This window comes from Bolinopsis microptera, chromosome 12 (genome assembly GCF_026151205.1).
Source record: "Bolinopsis microptera isolate Bmic1 chromosome 12, MBARI_Bmic_1.0, whole genome shotgun sequence".
Classification (NCBI taxonomy): domain Eukaryota; kingdom Metazoa; phylum Ctenophora; class Tentaculata; order Lobata; family Bolinopsidae; genus Bolinopsis; species Bolinopsis microptera.
In genome coordinates, this window is record NC_087083.1 from 7692691 (window position 1) to 7714080 (window position 21390).

At 38.1% G+C, this 21390-nt stretch overlaps 2 protein-coding genes across 2 annotated transcripts in view; both read left to right on the top strand.

Annotated features, from left to right (window-relative positions):
- Positions 1-5897: 5897 nt before the first annotated feature.
- The window catches only part of LOC134824622 (uncharacterized protein DDB_G0284459-like), a 132526-nt gene continuing 117033 nt past the window's right edge, over positions 5898-21390 (top strand). The window contains exon 1 of the mRNA XM_063836552.1: positions 5898-5913. The gene's annotated coding sequence lies outside the window, so the exon portion shown is untranslated. The remainder of the gene's footprint in view (positions 5914-21390) is intronic.
- Positions 12941-17995, top strand: LOC134824577 (leucine--tRNA ligase, cytoplasmic-like). Its single transcript, XM_063836485.1, has 2 exons — positions 12941-16402; positions 16615-17995. Exons 1-2 carry the CDS (start codon positions 13698-13700, stop codon positions 17357-17359), a joined length of 3450 nt encoding a protein of 1149 aa, XP_063692555.1. The 5' UTR covers positions 12941-13697; the 3' UTR covers positions 17360-17995.

Below are 21390 nucleotides of genomic sequence, written 5' to 3' on the forward strand. Positions count from 1 at the left end.
TTCTGGCTGATTGATAAAGGTCTATTGTTGTGTTTGCACTACTTTCAGGCTTCAGCCGAAATATAAACGTGGCTATATTTCTATAAATAGCATAAATAGCAACAAAAGATTTAAAAGATATTTAAAACATTAATATGTCTATTTTTCAAGAACAAATAAATGATAAACCCAGTTATATACGTAAAATTATTTAACAAATTGTCACCAAGTATCAAAACAAAAGCAGTTCAATTCCTAATTAGACTACGATTAAGGCAGTAACCGTAAAAACTAAACGCAGGGAAAAATTAATCGAATCATCTAGATCAGCAGTACAGTACTGATCAGGTAGCATTAAAAGTTAAAACAAATGATACTTTAAAGGTAAAATAGTGCTATTAAGTCACGTAACAATTAGACGATAAAGTGAAGTCAATTCGGAAAAAGAGCACGGCAGTGGAAGTTGCACTTATAAAAATTTGCTCTTTTCAAATTAAAATGGTTGCAAATGGTAACGATACCAATTTTTGTCTGAAATAATGAAACAGTTGAAAAAACTTGGCTAGTTTTCCACCCTCCACAAAGACCTTTATCTTTAGTAATGCCCGGGAAATGTCTAAGGACGTTTTGGCATTTCTTAATCCTAATCTTAAACACGTTTTTGGCAAGACCAGTTTAAGAAGAGCGCTAAACCACGACCGTACCATTTCCATACCCAATATTAGTATATTAACCCAGCAGCTAAAATAAATAAAATAGCAAAGTTTCCTCGAATTATTTATTAATTTTATAGCACGCTCGTAATAACCACAATCTTTAAAATTAAATAGCATAAATTTATTAAACTAAAATTAAGGAGAGTAAATTATGACAAATTGAACCGTTCGAATGAAGCAGGGTCGTCTAAGCCCCAGTGTCCATAACATTAACCAAAGTAACACCACGTGATCCATTAAAGAAATAGCACGTGGTCGCCCCTACGTGTCACGTGGAGTTTCCCTCATGGTTTATTGGTTGCATGGCAACCCACGTGATATTACTCAGTATGGGCTGCCGACGGAAATGGGCCAAAGTCTGTCAATTTCTTCCTTGAGGAGATATATGTTCGCCCAACATATGGTTTGACTAGTACGAGCGGATACCACTCTCGGTATGGCGCCGGTGGAGCGCCCTACCGACGGTCTACCGGCGCCCGACCGGAGCCCTACCGGCAGCGGTATTCTCTCGTACCGCCATGATTTGTAAGGTGACGCATCTTTTACCTTGTGTATAATAGCTCTCGTACCGCCATGATTTGTAAGGTGACGCATCTTTTACCTTGTGTATAATAGCTCTCCGATATTAACGTTCAGGTTATCGTGCCGAAATTCATTTATGATCATCATTATTTGCAGAAATTCTACATGCATTGAAATAACGAATGCGTTATGGAACAATGGTTAAAAATGCATGCAAGGACCAAAATACAAAATGGGCAGAATATGATGATGTGGGTGCATAATGAACTGAAAAGATGCAGGGTATGTGCAAGCGATGGGTGCAGGATGTTGAAAAATGGTTGGTGCAAGATTGACAAGATAGGTATGTGAGCAAGAAGATAGGTATGCGAGCAAGAAGATGAGATGTTCGCAGGATACATTCCTTCTAGACACGTGCAAGTCACAGATCACAATTTATTTGCCGTGAAAGTATTCTGGCGCGCTATCTATCATTAGTGATGACTGCATCTAGTTCTTAACGTCACACTTCTATAAGAGTATAAAGGTATAAGTATAATCTATATTCGGCCATGATTGATAAAATCATGGCTGTTAAACGATGATATTTGTATTCTTGATTCTTGATGGAAGGCGGGAAGGCCTCTCGGCCAGACAAAGGTTAAGTATTCTGTGACTCGATAAATCTTGAACTTGGGTGTCATTGTCAATTTTCATTCACATGGATGATATCGAAAATCTGGAGAAACACACGGTGAAAAAAGACATTTATCTCAATAAATTGGCTTGATGATAAAATTCTTTGCAAGTCTACTTGTTAGAATAGCAACTGAAGGGTAAGGAATATTCTAGTAATGAACAAAGCGTACTGCGTTAAACCGGTCTGAAAATACGAAACTACCTGATAAAAACGAGGAGAACTGAAAGATAAGCAATCAAATTTCAGCTTTAAAGTACCGACGTCGAATTTTCCAGGACATTCTAGAACCTTGGAAACATATTTAATCCTGATTAAGACTTCCGGTTGTCCCGTGGATGAGGGCCAGCCGCCAGAGAGATATTTAGGATGTTTCAAGTTTTCAAGAAGATCTAACTTATGTAATCCTATATTTAATGCTTCGAAGGGGAAATTAAATATTAATCGAATCCTTCATCAATTTCTTCCTCATTTGACGTCAATGAAGTTAGTCTTTAGTAGAAAGGAAAATAACCGGGAATATTAGATTGCTAAATTGTTGAATTATATTCTCCCCAGCCAGATAATCTAATGTATAGTGATTGTGTTTGGTAAAGAGACCTGACCCAAAAATAGGAAGGAACTCTTACTTCGGGGGAGGTGAGAAGAGGACGACTTTAAAACCTCAGGACAGATGGATATTAATGGAAGATGGATGTAGGATTAATGGCAGCGAGGATTTTATTGTGTATTGAAATCAAATGCTCACAAATATTAAGTGCACTTAGATTGAGAAAATAGAAAATTGCTCCGACAAATTGGAAAAAAAAGTCAAAGAAGTAAGAACTATACAAAATGTTGCGTCAAAGTGCTTAAAAGGTTTTTCGCTTTAGAAGTATTTTCAAGAAAATGTCGATGGACAAATTTAAAGTAATAAAATGGCGGGAATCAATCGAGGTCAATAATCAACATCCATTATACACATTACACACTACGTAATATTAATGAATTATTTTGTTCAATAGACCATGACTCAATACTTTAATTAGATAAGGACCCTTTTATTATTTTATTAACCTATTCCGTTAATCATTGCTGTACACGGAAGCCATTCATAATGAAAACCCGGAAATCTTTTTTTTAATGAAGACCAATCGTGAAAAAAAAACAAACAAAAAAACACACTAAATCTAAATGTTACGAAACAGCTACGATACGACACGAAATGAATCGATAATTTTTCTAAGAATCATGAACGAGCAAACTCTTGCAGAGAAAGAGTCAAATGACTTGGAGGTCTTAATCCAAGAATCAAATCAAGTCACTTAAGAAGTGGTTAAATACAAGTTCAAATCAAATTGTCTAAACTATTTCTAAACTATCCGGCTGATAATAAGCTTAATCTTAAATGTTCAATTAGATCTACCGGGATGGTTCGTGATACAACATTTCATTTGCCAAATCTACGTTTGAAAAACTAATTATGGTCTGTGCTTACCTGAAATAAGATTATGTAGTTGCTCCAGACTCCATGAACGAAAAAAGCTACTAAAAATAAATGAAATCTCGTCGTTTTTCATTAGATTTAGTACTCCTGACAGAGCTTTGATCTTTTCAGCAGGAGGAGGATGAGGAGGAGAAGCGAGGTCTGGCTCGGCCAATGACGTCTGAATCTTGTTGACAGTGAGTCCCGCAAAGTAGCAGAATTGTTGCTGTATGCGGGGTACCATTTTATCAATTTATCTTTAAAACCCAATTTTAATTTCTTAATCGAACGATCTAATCTACAATAATAACAAATTGGGTATTATTATCAACAAGTCGCCAAGCCATAATTTTGACTTCAGTCCTAAGTGAGTCATGATTAAATTTATTTTTTTTAATTTATGGAAAGTTTCGTATTTTAATATGAACCGTTGAATTATCGGTGAGGATCTGACCACGTTGCTCGTTGGTGCACTAACAATAACAATGAAAGGACTGTGACATCATTCAATCAATAACCATGCACTTTCATTCAAAATTGTAGTAATAAAATACGAGAGATTATTTTCAAATTTCCATGGTCGTCTTAGATACATAAAAAAACGTTACCTTTAAAAACGATTATAAGACGAAACACTAATAAGTTAAGATAAAATAACTTATTTGTAACCCTCCTAGTTCCTTTTATCTACTCGTTTGAAAACCAGTCCTTTATTGTAACAGTTCATAACCTTGCGTCTGCATGACCTAAGATGCAATACCGTGCCGACTATTAAGTCTTTGTTGGAGAATGGAGATCCTTACTCTCCAGTCCCCGCCTTAATACGTCTCAGTGCGAAAATAACTATAGGAATCACTTTCCTGCCAGCAGTTTATGTTTATTTATTATGATAAAGCTTAAATCCTGAAAAGAAGGGCGACTTATTATAGGACAATTATCCACCGTTACAACAATTAACGATGATTTTAAGTCTAAATAAATGTTTCACATTTAAATATATGAGTGATTGAAGTGATTCTAAATTTGCTTTGGTTATCTTAGACACTTTTAAAAACCTTGCTCTTAAAAAACAATCGCCATTTATTACACTGATCATGAAGACACCACATTAATATTATTATGTAATTTCCGAGCTCGTGCAGGTTTCTTTTTTGTAAATTTAACCGTTATTTACTCTGGACTATAAGAATCGCTTTATGGCTAGCAGTTTTGGATTATTTATTATGATACAACTTAATCATCGTCTTTGAGGAGACAAACCACAATCTCATTTTCAAATCCTTGAAATTGAATGAATCATGAGTAATTTACGGAAAAGATTCGTGTTTTAATAATAATATTATTAAATAATATGATAATAATAATAATATTATTAAGTAATATGAAACGCTGTATTATTGAGATGGATTCGACCCTAAAAACCTTTAAAAATAATGGATAACAAAAAAAATAACTTATTTTTAGCCCTCCTGGTTACTAAGAAATTAGATTTCTTTTTAATTTTCATTTATTCATCAAGAAACTAAACCTGTACTGTAACAGAAAATAATTTTGCGCTTGCAAATGCAATGTCGTGCCGACTATCATGGAGCCCTCGTCGAAGGTCCTTACTCTCCATGAGTCCCCTTATGTCTCGAAAATATAGTGTTCTTATGGACTGACAGGAATACATTTCCGGCTAGCAATTATTAGGTGTATTTATTGTACGTTTTTAACCTGCCGAGCTGTGTCTCCTTGCTGGGTCTGTTTGAAACAAATATTTCAAATATTTACTGGTATCCTTATCTTTGATATATTGGAAGCTTGATCATGAAAATGAAGAAGACAAGAAGGCCAATAACAAGTTGTCAAACTAGAAACTGTTCAAATTGAAGTATGTGAGTCCTCAATGTTTCAATTGATGAAAAAGTTGCACATTTAACCCGAACCCCTGCATAATCGATTAAGATTGAACCAAGTTTTAGAGTAATTACTAATTAACACGGGTTATTATAAAAATCGCCGATCATTTTGGTCACACATTTATTGGAATACAATTTATTGGACAATTACAAATACTCCTTATCGTTTATTTTCGTTATTTGTAAATCTAGTGATGATATTATATCACCATGATATATACCCTAATTATAATTGCACCTTTAAGTTGCACCCGCTTCAAACCACACAATAAAGCCTGAAATCTAAAGACCATGTGTCCACGCAGAAATCTTCTTACATAAAGAATCGTGTTATCAATGGCTATCTGATAATAATATTCTCTAACAAGGAAGAATAATGAAGCAATCGCCAAAATAATATTACAATCATGGAGGCGTGACAATATTCAAAAAGTTGTTTGCATGACAATTGACAGGCATACAATGAATACAAGGTTAATCGAGAAAGCTGACATCTTACTATATATAAAGCGAGACAATATAAGCGTGACAAAGTAAACTATGTTTTCGTCAAACTATATATTGATTGAGCACTGTAAGCAGACGACGCCACCCACAATTATATATATATAAAAGTTTTAATACTTTCAACACTACTATATAACAAATAATTTGAGATTATGGTGATAATGGATGTAAAGGTACTTCAACCGACTTAACAATCCAACCGTGTGTATGACGTGTCCCAGTAGCCAATCATAATATATTATATATTATATACTATAGTGTATATATATATATATTATATACATAAATGTTATGTTTGTAAGCAAAATTTCCTGTCCCCCTGTTCCAATTTTAGTAGTCACCATTCTAAACAAGTTTTCCCTATAACTAAGTATATATCTTGTCAGAGTTATAACCTCATTTATTTAATGGAGTGTAAGACTTGTAAACAGTCGTATGTCGGTTATACTACCTCAAATCTCCCTAAGAGATTCTCTAACCATAAGAGTCACATAAAGAAAGGTATAAGAAGTTGTAAATTAGTTAACCATTTTTTAGATATTGATCATGATTTAGATTTTAGTACCATAGCCTGCTATAATTCCTCACTTAGTAAGCACCTTTCTGTCATTATAGTAGACGCTTTAGTATTTGAGCCTAATATTAGTAAAGCAGACAAAGAAAAGGCTATGGAAGCTAGAGAGGGGTTCTACCAGACCCAATTGAAAACCCTTGAACGGTTTGGGGGTATGAACACCCTTGATAGTAACCATCTACTTTTTAAATCTGCCGGAGCTTAGTTTTAGTTTTAGTATATTTTGTAGATTTTATTTAGTTATACCATTATTCCAGAGACGTGCATATTACATTTTTTACTTAAGTATAAATTTTACAGGTTTTTGTTGTGATTTTAAGTGATTTTCCGAGAATCCGTTATCAGTATTTAGATAAGAGATAAGATAAGAGTACATTTTTAACGGCTTTCAGTTTCTTTTTTTAAATTTCAGTTCATCAGATTTTCCCACTGCTTTTAGTTTGTATTTATTCCCAATTGTATATGATTCGTATTTGTTGTAGTTACTTTAATGATATAATTTCTCAGAATTGATGTAAATAAACGATGCAAAGACTTTCGAAGATCTAATCACAACCGCTTTCTTTTATTGTGTAGAAGTCCAGCCATGAAATATATATATATATATATATATCACAGTGCTGGCAAGCACGACCGCCGCCCTTATACTCACCATACTATTTACCCCCTATACTATTAGGCAGTATCCAGATAGCCCGACTCCTGTTCGCGAATGCAAGCTTGCATCAAGATATAACTTATAGTATGGTAGGTAAACTGTGCTACACTTCAGTCTGTTACTATGATCTGTGATAGATTTAAATCAAATTAAAATTTGTCACTGTTCAAGTAAAAGATAATGTGAACCAACCGTGCTTGCGATGATGTGAACCCTGCTTGATTCAGTGTCAAGGGGTTCACATCATCGCAAGCAAGTCTGTGTACTGTTATTATGCAGTCATATGATCTGGTAACCATCAAGTCATAAGTTGTTCACGAACACCTGTTCGCGAACAGGGGTCAGGCTATCTGGATACTGCCTACTATAATTATACCCCCTTTACTGTTTAGTAATTAAGACTCACCGTCTTAATAATGCCTGAAATTGTTATAGACTCCTCCCAATGACCAACTCTTTGATGCTCCTAATCCTAAGAACATGAAGCCAGGGGTGAAAGAAGAGGAAACTGTAACTCAAGAGAATAGAGTAGAACTCACGCTGGTAGTTTACATTATCAAGGAGGCTTTCCTGGTACATGTAGGTAGTAATTCGGACATATGTAACCGGGAATTTGGTAAGGACGAAGGATAAAGTTACCAGCATGACCACAATGTAGCTTTGTATCAGCTTCGTATTCATTTGGGATCTTTGTTGAACTGTGTAGTACCCTGACGACCCCATCTGAACCACTAATTTCAGGATAATCAAATTGGAGACCAGTATGATTAGCCAGGAAATTCCTGAAATGATCCCAGGGATTATCATCTCTGCCTCATGTTAACCAGGTACGAGTTTACTGACAATCGAAGTATCGCGGTCGCACCTTATTGGGTTGTAGTGATCAGACATTTTCCTTTCTCCATCGATATCATCGTTTGGCTGTGTAACATACGCAGTTGATTAGAGGACTACTCTCGTTTAGACTTAACTTCATGTGTTTAGGTAGGGAAAGAAAAACGAGTACCATTCTTAGTAGAATGATAGTATTGGTCTTGAATGAAATTCCTTGCGTTGCGATATGCGAATACAAATCATCAAATATGAAATACAATTAGTTGCACTACAATAGCCAACTTTGTCGATAGTTATAGAATATAGATTGAGAATCTCGGAACAAACAGTGGTACAAAATTATTTTACAGTCACCATGGGCAAAGTTTTTTCAGTACATTTATTAAAGGGGCAGAGGAAGAGGAAGAGGAAGAGGAAGAGGAAGAGGAAGAGGAAGAGGAAGAGGAAGAGGAAGAGGAAGAGGAAGAGGAAGAGGAAGAGGAAGAGGAAGAGGAAGAGGAAGAGGAAGAGGAAGAGGAAGAGGAAGAGGAAGAGGAAGAGGAAGAGGAAGAGGAAGAGGAAGAGGAAGAGGAAGAGGAAGAGGAAGAGGAAGAGGAAGAGGAAGAGGAAGAGGAAGAGGAAGAGGAAGAGGAAGAGGAAGAGGAAGAGGAAGAGGAAGAGGAAGAGGAAGAGGAAGAGGAAGAGGAAGAGGAAGAGGAAGAGGAAGAGGAAGAGGAAGAGGAAGAGGAAGAGGAAGAGGAAGAGGAAGAGGAAGAGGAAGAGGAAGAGGAAGAGGAAGAGGAAGAGGAAGAGGAAGAGGAAGAGGAAGAGGAAGAGGAAGAGGAAGAGGAAGAGGAAGAGGAAGAGGAAGAGGAAGAGGAAGAGGAAGAGGAAGAGGAAGAGGAAGAGGAAGAGGAAGAGGAAGAGGAAGAGGAAGAGGAAGAGGAAGAGGAAGAGGAAGAGGAAGAGGAAGAGGAAGAGGAAGAGGAAGAGGAAGAGGAAGAGGAAGAGGAAGAGGAAGAGGAAGAGGAAGAGGAAGAGGAAGAGGAAGAGGAAGAGGAAGAGGAAGAGGAAGAGGAAGAGGAAGAGGAAGAGGAAGAGGAAGAGGAAGAGGAAGAGGAAGAGGAAGAGGAAGAGGAAGAGGAAGAGGAAGAGGAAGAGGAAGAGGAAGAGGAAGAGGAAGAGGAAGAGGAAGAGGAAGAGGAAGAGGAAGAGGAAGAGGAAGAGGAAGAGGAAGAGGAAGAGGAAGAGGAAGAGGAAGAGGAAGAGGAAGAGGAAGAGGAAGAGGAAGAGGAAGAGGAAGAGGAAGAGGAAGAGGAAGAGGAAGAGGAAGAGGAAGAGGAAGAGGAAGAGGAAGAGGAAGAGGAAGAGGAAGAGGAAGAGGAAGAGGAAGAGGAAGAGGAAGAGGAAGAGGAAGAGGAAGAGGAAGAGGAAGAGGAAGAGGAAGAGGAAGAGGAAGAGGAAGAGGAAGAGGAAGAGGAAGAGGAAGAGGAAGAGGAAGAGGAAGAGGAAGAGGAAGAGGAAGAGGAAGAGGAAGAGGAAGAGGAAGAGGAAGAGGAAGAGGAAGAGGAAGAGGAAGAGGAAGAGGAAGAGGAAGAGGAAGAGGAAGAGGAAGAGGAAGAGGAAGAGGAAGAGGAAGAGGAAGATGGGATCGGAGGAGGAGGGGAGCCGGGAGGAGGGAGGAGGGAAGGAGGGGAGGAGGGGAGGAGGGGAGGAGGGGAGGAGGGGAGGAGGGGAGGAGGGGAGGAGGGGAGGAGGGGAGGAGGGGAGGAGGGGAGGAGGGGAGGAGGGGAGGAGGGGAGGAGGGGAGGAGGGGAGGAGGGGAGGAGGGGAGGAGGGGAGGAGGGGAGGAGGGGAGGAGGGGAGGAGGGGAGGAGGGGAGGAGGGGAGGAGGGAAGGAGGGGAGGAAGATGAGCGTGCTAAATCACTTTACACTCGGTGATTCGATTGTCAATATTTTTCTAAAGGGCCCGACAGTTCAAAGCACACAAATTGCGAGCATTGTAATAACTTCTTTCAAACTTCATGAATCGAGATCAAATCTTTTTCAATGTATTCAGAATCAATATATGCACTTGAATGAATTTATAGGTTTACAACCTACTAAAACGCGCGCGCCCGCCGAGTTGGACTCGTCGACGGTCTTGTTATTCAAAACAAATATTTTACGAGTATCACCCGTACCGTTAAAATGAATCACTTACGGACTTATTAACTTTAATGAATCACTAATGGAACACTTTTGAAAGATAATCCGAATAATAAGATCAAGAATGCTATTGTATTATTTCTCTGTAAAAAGCTCACTAGCCTAATATGAATACCATGAGTAATATTTTTTGTCAAGTTGCCTTGAAAGTGATGTTAAACTAGGGGGTGCACGGTAAAAATAAACTTGCTCGGATTTTCAAAATTTTTGTACCATTGTTTTCTAGAGACTGTGAGAATTTTCACAGTACCAAATTTGTTTTACCTTTTTGGAATGGTCAGTGAGTTTCGCCTAGGTACGTGCCATATTTGATGGTGCGCGGCTTTTGGAGCAAAATGAGATGTAAAAGTCGCGTAATTTGACGAAATTCGTTGATTTTTGTCGTATTATTCTGTCATATCTTTGGTTCCTGAACATAAATCATGCTGAAAATTTGTAAGAACCTTTCAATCATATTTAACTACCGAACCTAAATTAGTTGGGAGATATTTGCTTTGATTAAAAGGTCTAAAAATGACAAAATAGGTATAAATTCGTTGATAACTCAAATTCTGACCATCGAAATTGCTCAAACTAATTTAGGTTCAGTTTACCTGAGGACCCCAGGCTTTAATGTTGGTAAAGATTAGGCGGAATGACAGGCTGAGCGCGGCCCAGTAAAGGTTCAGTAAAACATAAGTTTTTAATAACGTGAGCTGACAAAATTTCAACAAAACTATTAAATGGGAAGTATTATAACTTTTTGATTGTTTCCAAAATAATGTGCTGGCCGAAATACGAGCTAAAAACCATGTTCAATGGTCAGCGCGCGCGTCTTACGGTCGATGGCGCACGGCCTAGTTAAACAACAAACAAGGCCCGTTCAATTTTGGTTGATACACGACAACTTAGTGCAAAATAATTAAGCAAGTTATAAAACTATAACATACGTATTTGACCATTGTTAATGATCTGGCCCGGCGCGCGCTACTTCGTAGCTCGTGCCATTTCGAGAAGAAAGCGGCGCGCGTTACTTCGAAGAAAGTTAGACGAGTAACATCCGTCAACATACTTGGAGGACTTCCAACTTCGCCGCTTCGACGCGCCGCGCGAACTCGCATTCTTGCTTCGTATCGAAGTCGTCTATCGAAGTCGTCTATCGTCGTCTATCGTCGTCTATCGTCGTCTATCGTCGTCTATCGTCGTCTATCGTCGTCTATCGTCGTCTATCGTCGTTTATCGTCGTCTATCGTCGTCTATCGTCGTCTATCGTCGTCTATCGTCGTCTATCGTCGTCTATCGTCGTCTATCGTCGTCTATCGTCGTCTATCGTCGTCTATCGTCGTCTATCGTCGTCTATCGTCGTCTATCGTCGTCTATCGTCGTCTATCGTCGTCTATCGTCGTCTATCGTCGTCTATCGTCGTCTATCTTCGTCTATCGTCGTCTATCGTCGTCTATCGTCGTCTATCGTCGTCTATCGTCGTCTATCGTCGTCTATCGTCGTCTATCGTCGTCTATCGTCGTCTATCGTCGTCTATCGTCGTCTATCGTCGTCTATCGTCGTCTATCGTCGTCTATCGTCGTCTATCGTCGTCTATCGTCGTCTATCGTCGTCTATCGTCGTCTATCGTCGTCTATCGTCGTCTATCGTCGTCTATCGTCGTCTATCGTCGTCTATCGTCGTCTATCGTTGCTCTGCTTCGCAGAGCAACGATCGAGATCTCGACGGATCGACATCGTAGATCAATCAACATACGTATTAAATTAAATTGACATGTGGCTGTGCCATGTGCTTTCGCGGGGGATATGGCACGCACTTTCAGTTTTCACTTTTTGGCTTAAGTAATTTATTGTTACACTTTTTAAAGTGACGCAAGCAGTAAGGATGGTAATCAATATTGCACGCGGCGCGCCGGCGCCACGCGTAATAGTTGATACGGCCAACTAGCATGCCAATTACTTACTTCACGTTAATTGTAGCTAGGCCCGCTGCACACTCGTGCGCGGCTCACAGAGGGGCTGAAACCAGGTTTTCGATCAAACGACAAACGCTGCCATTTGTAGTCAAACTTAGCCAAAAGCAATTAACTTCATAATACAGTTGCTCTCGTCCAATGAAATCGCTGCATTTTTCAAATCATTATGCATAATTGAATTGCATATATTCGTATGCGGCGCTTGGCTTACATAATAAAAAATACAAATTTTTACAAATTTGAATTTTGAAAAAAAGCTGCAACTCTAAACTAACAAATCTATCTCTGAGATCTATGTAGTCTTTCCTGGTACCCTTTCCTTTGGGCCATGCACGTTCGGCTGCTCTCCTCTTTTGACGTAGCAAACTGAGGTCTAAGTCAAGCCAAGGCATGGATTTTATTTTAAGCCACGGCATGGATTTTATTTAATATGTATACAATAAAGTAATTCAAGTGTTGCAATTGGCCGAGCACAATACAGAGGTAACAGAAATTGTCCACTGCTACCAATATTATATAATATGAAATATCAACAATCAGATATATACACATCTACTCCATCATAGGGGCAGGGATGAGGTTATAATATATAAGAGACTTCTGATAGTGGTGTCTCATATTTGCTGTCCAACGTTTTTGATTTAAATCAGAATGAATGGTGTGAATTGCTATATATTTGGTTTATATATTTTTATTTAGAGTCATTGTGACATTATGTGTATATTGTTTGAATAATTGTTTGAAATTACGTATTTGATTGTGATAGCATTCATAGGCATAGATTTGTTGAGAACATGTATTCTGCATGGCTATCTATTCAAGGTAATTGAGGAAAACAGCTCTTCTCGACCAGCTTCAATTATGAATATGTACTCTTTTATCTCTTAGGATTTTAATTTTTATGTCTTAGGCAATGGGAATTTTATGAATGAACTATTTGAAAATCACATTATTTTCGACTATATAGTTTGCAGGGTTAGATAATGCATAATGGTCATGTACATGCAGTACTCACCCAGTACCTTACAAGACATTCTGACTCGACTGGTATAAATTCATTCACTAGTGCTGCTGAGAGCAGCCCCCCCCCCCCCCCCCCCTTGTTTTTTATATTAATAGAATGAATGAATAATGAATCGAAGTGATATCAATTCTGGATACACTATCACATACAACTGTTAGCACCTCTTGTTCACATTATCTTCTTTACATACAAACTAAGGTCATTATTTGGATTGGTTATTATTTACAGCTCTAGCTCAGCAAAAGCTGGATGCTACACCAAAATATAACACTGAGCAAAAAGTTTAATAATTTGTAATTCTGATTCGAAATGGCGTCTCTCTATATAAGCATAAGTTTATAGAAAACCTTTATTTTTACATGCTCATTTCACTTTACTTAACTGTGAAGTAGAAGTAAAGTCAAATTTATGACATCACATCATCACACACGTCTACGAAATATCATCACACTTTGAAGGCCAGTTATATCGTAACCATTTAAAACAAAGATGGCCAGAACAACCATGATTTAGATGAACCATTACTGCCCGTCTAATTGACCATGATCAATTGTTCAACAATTGTATTTTTCGAAATCTCATTGAACAGCCTATCCAATTTAGGATAATTAGCTTAGCTCACAATTTAAGTCCTAATCCAATCTTTTCCAGTTACATGAACACAACATTGCTGTAAGACGTATTTTGGGCTCTCTCATGTCTACTGCTAAAAGAGATTTTCTCATTGATATTGAGAAGAAATATCAGAGGAAATGGGAGGATGAAAAAATCTTTGAATCAAATGCTGAAAAACAGGAGTCAGAGAAATATTTTACATGTATTCCCTACCCATATATGAATGGACGTCTTCATTTAGGGCATTGTTTCACCATCACTAAAGCTGAATATGCATCTAGATATCAACGTTTGAAAGGCAAGAATGTTCTTTTTCCTTTTGCTTATCATTGTACTGGAATGCCTATTAAGGCATGTGCAGACAAACTGACTTATGAAATGGCTACTTTTGGATGTCCTCCTAACTTTCCTGATGAAGACGATGAAGTTCAGGTAGAGGAAACTGTAGACTTTGAGAAAGATCCTACTGCGTACAAAAAGAAAAAGGGTAAATTGGAAATGAAGTTTGGCAACACTAAATATCAGTGGGGTATCATGGAAGGCATGGGAATCCCTGCCAATGAAATTCCAAAGTTTGCAACAACTGATTACTGGCTCTCTTACTTTCCCCCTCATTGTATGCAAGATCTTAAAGACATGGGCTTGTCTGCAGATTGGAGGCGTGGCTTCATCACCACAGAAGTGAATCCTTACTATGACTCATTTGTTAGATGGCACTTTAATACTCTAAAAGAGCGTCAAAAGATCAAATTCGGAAAGAGATATTCAGTTTTCTCTCCAAAAGATAACCAGCCCTGCATGGATCATGACCGTAAAACTGGTGAAGGTGTGGCACCTCAAGAATATACTGGAATTAAGATCAAACTGCTAATACCATTTCCAGCTGCTCTAAGCGGCCTTTTTGGAAAGAAAGTATATTTGGTAGCTGCTACCCTCCGCCCTGAAACCATGTATGGCCAAACAAATTGCTTTGTTAAGGATGATATTGAATATGTTGCATTTGAAGCAAAGAACAATGAAGTTTACATCACAACAATGCGTGCTGCAAGGAATATGGCATGGCAGGAACTTACTCCTGATTATGGTAAAGTTAATGTTTTAATGAAACTGACTGGTAAAGACCTGATGGGTGCTGCAATTAAAGCACCAAGAGCCACATTTGATAAGGTTTATGTTCTCCCTATGATGGGAGTGAAAGCTAACAAAGGAACAGGTGTTGTAACTAGTGTTCCCAGTGATGCTCCAGATGACTATGCCACTTTAATGGACCTCAAAAACAAACAGCCCCTAAGAGAAAAGTATGGTATTGAAGATCACATGGTAGATTTTGATCCAGTTCCTATCATTGATGTCCCTGGTTTTGGAAATCTATCTGCTGTGACTGTTTGTCAAGAACTTAAAGTTAATTCTCAGAACGAGAAAGATAAGCTTCTTTTGGCCAAAGAAAAATGTTACAGAAAAGGCTTTGAAGAGGGTGTTATGCTGGTTGGAAACCATGCTGGAAAGAACGTGAAAGTTGTCAAACCAATCATCAAAGAGGAAATGATTGCTGCTGGTGACGCCTTTAAATACCAAGAGCCTGAAAAAGAGATCATATCGAGATCCGGAGATGTGTGTGTCATTGCTCTTTGTGACCAGTGGTTCTTGGAATATGGCGAGCCTGTCTGGCAGAAGAAGACTGAGGGATGCTTGAAAAATATGGAGTGTTACTTTGATGATACAAGACAGGCATTTGAGAGAACGATTGACTGGTTACACGAGCATGCTTGTTCTAGAAGCTATGGGCTCGGTACCAAGCTGCCCTGGGATGAACAGTGGCTTGTAGAATCTCTATCAGATTCAACTATCTACATGGCTTACTACACTGTTGCTAATCTTCTGCAAGGTGATATTTATGGAGCTAAATCTGGAAGTCTGGACATTAAACCTGAGGATATGACCCATGGGGTGTGGAACTACATCTTCTTCAAAGATAGTCCATTGCCTGAAACAACTATCCCTAGGAGTAAGCTTGATGTTATGCGAAATGAATTCCAGTATTGGTATCCAGTTGACATGAGGTCATCGGGAAAAGACTTGGTCCAAAATCATTTAACATACTTCCTGTATAACCACACCGCTGTGTGGGATAATGAACCTGAGAGGTGGCCTCAGTCAGTTCGAGCTAACGGACATCTTCTGATGGACGGAGAGAAAATGTCTAAATCTCTAGGCAACATTATTTCCCTAAGTGAGGGAGTCCAACTTTACTCCGCTGATGGAATGAGACTGGCTCTGGCAGATGCTGGAGATGTTCTGGAGGATGCAAACTTCAACACTCCCGCAGCTAATGCTGGTATTCTCCGTCTGTATACCCTTATAGACTGGATACAAGAAACTGTTGATGACCTCCACAACCTTCGGTCAGGTCCCACTAATCAGTTCTACGACAAGATCTTCGCTAACGATATAAATGTTGCAGTATCACAAGCTGACAAACATTACTCTAACACCATGTTTAGAGAGGCTATGATCACCGGTTTCTACGAGTTCCTCTCAGCCAGAGATCGTTACAGGGAACTCTCAGCTGCTGGTAAAGGTATGCACAGAGGCCTAATCAAACAGTACATAAAAACACAGATGATCCTGCTAGCACCTGTGTGTCCTCATGTTGCCGACTATGTCTGGAGAGAAGTGCTGAAGGAGGAAGGGTCGGTGGTTAATGCTCGCTGGCCTGAGTACTCTGCCCCTGATGATTCTCTTACTAAGGCTGCTGCTCATCTTATGGAATGTGTCCACGATTTCAGGTTTGTGTGTGTGTGTGTGGTTTGTGAAACGTGATTTATTCGTTGTTAAATGTGACATTTTATTTTATATTTACAGTTCAGTCTGCACTCAGCTCTAATAACATGTAATTAAACTATTTAGTTAGAATTTAATTTATAATTTTACATTACATGTGTCTCAGCTATGTGCAGTATGCGCTAGTTTAACTGAGTTTAACTTCTCTTATTTTCAGACTGAAGCTGATGGCCTACACTAACCCCAACATCAAAAAGAAAGGAAAAGCTGTCATACCAAACGAAACACCCAACCACATGACAATCTTTGTTGCTAAAGACTACCCAAAATGGCAGGAAGTGACACTGAACCACCTGAAGAGTAACTACAATCCATCCGCAGATCTTCCCTTCCCTGAGAACCAAGTTATCTTGCAACAGCTGAAGACCATGGCGGAAGTGAAGCCCATGCTGAAGAAGGTTATGCCGTTTGTTGCGTTTGTTAAGAGCCAGGTTAAAGAGAAAGGTCCGTCTGTTCTTGAAAGTCATCTGTCGTTCATTGAGAGTGAGGTTTTTGAACAAAACAGAGGTTATATCCTGAGATCTCTGGACTTGGACTCGCTGGACATCTGTGAAGCATCATCGTACCATGATCAGAAACTAGTGGGAGATGTTTGTCCTGGGAAACCAATGTGTAAGTTCGAGAAACGAGAGCTGGACCCCGTGGATAAACCCTCAGCTCAAGTAACGTTTGTGAACATTCAACCATGCACACCCTTCTTCAAGCAATCCCTCAACATCTACGACACCGACACCATCGAGGACATCATCGCACGACTGAAGCGAGCTGATAGAAAGTTAAAAGCAAAACAAGTGGAAGTTTACAGATACGTAGACCCAGTGAAGGGTCCGAGACAGCTGCTGGCATTTGATCAGCCCATGATGTGGAACAAGAGGAAACTGTGGAGAAGTTGGAGAAGATAGAGTACTGTCAGAGTAGCGGGTTAAAGTCCGGGCAGAATCTGATAGGGGACACTCTGTGCTATGTTGTGAGCTGATTCTTTAGAATTAGGTTAATTAATTGATTAATTAATTAAGTTAGGGATTTTTAAAATAAGTGGTAGAATGTCTCTTTTTAAATGGTAGTTTTGAGCCGTTTGTTGAGATCAGTTGATTTGATCGATATAACATGGTTGATACTTGATGGATAGTATTTAGGTTTGATTTTTATAGATCATGTAAATCTTTGAAGGTCTCTGTTATTCTAAAGAGATAGTATTAGTATTTATTAAGTTTTCACTTTACATTTTACATTTTCACCTTTTGATAAGGAACATGCAGGTAGTTTGTTCTTATTGTATTTGACTGTGGTACAATTTGACAAGTTTTAGAGTATAAATATACATATATCCTTAAAGATAACTTATTACTTAGTTTTACATCAGTTTATTTAGATGGATTTCATTGATAGTTTATATTTGATAAATGAACTTTCTTCAGTATTTATTAGATGGTATTAACTTCTGGGGATTTCCATGATTCTTTTGTGATAATTACTAATTAGTATATTAGGTTATTTGGTACTCATAATATCTAGCATTGAATAGAGATGTTCACGGAGTTCAGAGTTTTACTAAAATAGATTCTTAGGTTATATATTAAGTTAAATTTGGTTTAATAGTCGCGTAAAACATAAAAAGTTGATAAATCTGTATTCTGTACTCTGTTAAAAGCATGACACTTTAGTTAATCAAAAAGCAGTATATAACTAAGCTAGATACCCGTGCCATAATTTAAGTTTAACTGACGTTAAACACATCACATACCTTTTACACATCCTGTGGAATGCCAACATGCCACATAACATTGCTCAACGTTCTGCAGATCACTGACATTTTTCGTGTAATCTGGTGTTACAACACATGTGACGTGCGCACTGTGCACTGTGCACTGTGCACTGTGCACTGTGCACTAGCAGTAATCAGTATGGACATGTTGCAATTAATTAATATAACTAGATATAAGTAACTAAGTGAAGAAGTAAGCTGTAAGTTGTTTACTCACTTTATTTCCGCCCTAATCTCAGTACTGTTATATTATATTAGTATCACACATACTTGTAATATTACAAATAGCTGAAATGTGTAATAGCTTGTTCACATTGTAACTTTATAATTATAACAATGAACCTGCCTGTCTGTTGGCTGCAGCTACTCACTTAACCTCAATACAATACAACTACCTAACAGAATTCCCAGCATACCTCTCTTCTAACAATATCAAACACTACATATTTTACTACTGCAGTATGATTCATTGTACTAACAATATACTGCACTACTGTTGTAACACTGCAATTAATTAACCAATGATACTCGCTCATTTCCCACACAAGTATATGTTACAATAGTACAACTATACATTGTTACACTACTGTAACACTGCATTGTTACACTACTGTAACAGGGTGTAACACTGCATTGTTACACTTCTGTAACACTGCATTGTTGTACTATTGTAACACTGCATTGTTGTACTGTAACACTGCATTGTTACACTACTGTAACACTGCATTGTATGCATTGTTTACTGTACGTGCTGACTCCTGGAATAGTTGGCATGTTCCGTAATTATATTCTGGATACGTTGGAATTTAGTGGGGAAATTATGGTATTTACGGTGTTTATAAATTAGTTAAATTAAATGAAACAACCTAAGTTACCATCTAGCCTGTATACTATATTATGTTGCATAGTGTTGTAACGATATTAAATGCTATATTTGTTATATTTTACGCAGTACACATTGTACATGATTGTCTGTTCATTAAATCATGATAACAAGCATTGCACGTGCAATGTTCATGACAACATCCATTGCACGTGCAATGTTCATGACAACATCCACTGCACGTGCGCCCTGATAAACAGTATTATATCAGATCTCACTGCTCGGACTAAAGTTCTCTCTCTCTCTCTATATTAAGTTAATAACAGGCAGGAACTGTAGTGATGACAGCTAGAATCTACATTTAAACTGTATATTAGATCATATTACCAGCAAACAGCGAGGGAGAGGTGAGGGAGGATATTGTAGAGTTTAGTATTTTGTTTGTTGTGTTTGTCATACTGGAACCTAGATACCGGTTACTAACCGGTTACTACTGGTTACTATTGGTTACTATTGGTTACTACTGTACTGGTTACTATTGGTTATTGCTGGTTACTACTGTTTACTATTGGTTATTGCTGGTTACTATTGGTTACTACTGGTTACTGCTGGTTACTACTGGTTACTACTTTTTTATTAAATACTTTTCAAATTTTACAGAGTACAGCAATAGATGAATATAAAATAGAACCGTTCAAAATATCGCCCCCATCTGTAAAATATGATGGGCACCCAAACACGGTAAACACATAGTGAACTATGTCCACAGTAACTTGGACCCATTACATCGAATTAATCTAAATCCAAAAATTTATGAAAAACTATTTAATAACAAACAAATCCATGGTGAATAACTGTGGATATAGAGTCAAAATTGGTAATTCAATACGTCAAATTCCAGATACATTAGATACAGGTCTGAAATGGTCATTAATGTGTGAGAAGGTGTGCGGGTGAAGTGTGATATGATGTTGAAAGTATAGGAAGGTAGATAAAAAATTAATAAAACAAAAATAATAATAATATGGGGAGCAAAGAGACTAGGCTAGACTGTTGTTTCACTATCCAATAAACATTTCCATAGATGCTTAGTGACCTCAGCTTTGAAAAGACTAGTAGACACAATCTGTCTTACCTGTAAAGGGAGTCCATTCCACAGTATATGGGTTCTGTAGAAAAATGATTTTGCCAGTGGGCTATTTGAGGTACATGTGGTGTGTGAATTCTGACTTAACTTAGGTAAAATTGATGACACAATAGACAGACTGTCGAGGTGGCAACGTCTTAGTCGAGAAGTGCCCTGATATAAAGAGAGATAGTGAGGCAGCGATACAGGAATTAAATTGTTAAGAACTTTGTAGAAAAAAATAAGATCATTCAAGTCAAACTTTTGAGACAAAGGGAGAATGTCGACAAGCTTGCACTTTTTGACATATTGCTCAGGTGGATAACTGCGGCCCTCTTCAGACAGAATCCATTTAATAGCTCTCTTTTGGAGACTTTCTAATTTATCACTAAGTGATTTATTACAAGGGCGCCAGATTATGGAACAATTTTCGAATTGGCTACGAACCAGGGAGAGGTAAAGTGCCCGGCGACGTTTCTGATCAATGACAATATGGCCATCTCTTCTGACCATACCAAGTTGTTGGCAGGCCTTAGTATAAATTCTGTCGCACTGACTATTCCAACTTAGCTTAGGAGTAACATCGACTCCAAGATCTTTTTCTAACTCTACATACACAAGAGGAGAGCCATCAAGATTATATGCGAATGGAGGAGATAAAGATGGTTTTCCTGAATCAATAAGCACTTTACATTTTGCTGGATGGAATCGCATTTTGTTTCTTAGTGCCCAGTCAGAGAGATAGTCTATATCCATTTGTAAATTAGTATTATCAGAAGATGAATGTATTTTACGCCAGATTTTTGTATCATCGGCATACAAAACAATATCAGTATTATCCGAAAGGCCAGGAGGAATATCATTGATAAACAATACAAAAAGTAAGGGACCAAGAATAGAGCCCTGGGGGACACCAGAATTAACTGAGAGGGTAGATGACATCTCATTACCAATAACCACTCTTTGGTAACGGCCTTGAAGGTAATTGGTAAGAAATTTGAGAAGTGTACCATCAATGTTATATAAGGTCTTTAGCTTATGAAGAAGGATATCATGATTTACAGAATCAAATGCCTTAGCAAAATCAAAATACACAACATGATTGATAATGTTTTCGTTAAGAGACAATGCCAGGCTATCACAAAAGTCAACCATATTGGTTGTGCATGACTTGTGCTCTAGAAAACCATGCTGCCTGGGATCAAGAAGGGTACTTGTC

What these genes read in the sequence shown, in the direction of transcription:
- LOC134824577 (XM_063836485.1), top strand. Translation starts at nt 13,698, where the DNA reads ATGTCTACTGCTAAAAGAGATTTTCTCATTGATATTGAGAAGAAATAT. An exon ending in GAATGTGTCCACGATTTCAG is followed by an intron (nt 16,403 to 16,614) that starts GTTTGTGTGTGT and finishes TCTTATTTTCAG; the next exon opens with ACTGAAGCTGATGGCCTACA.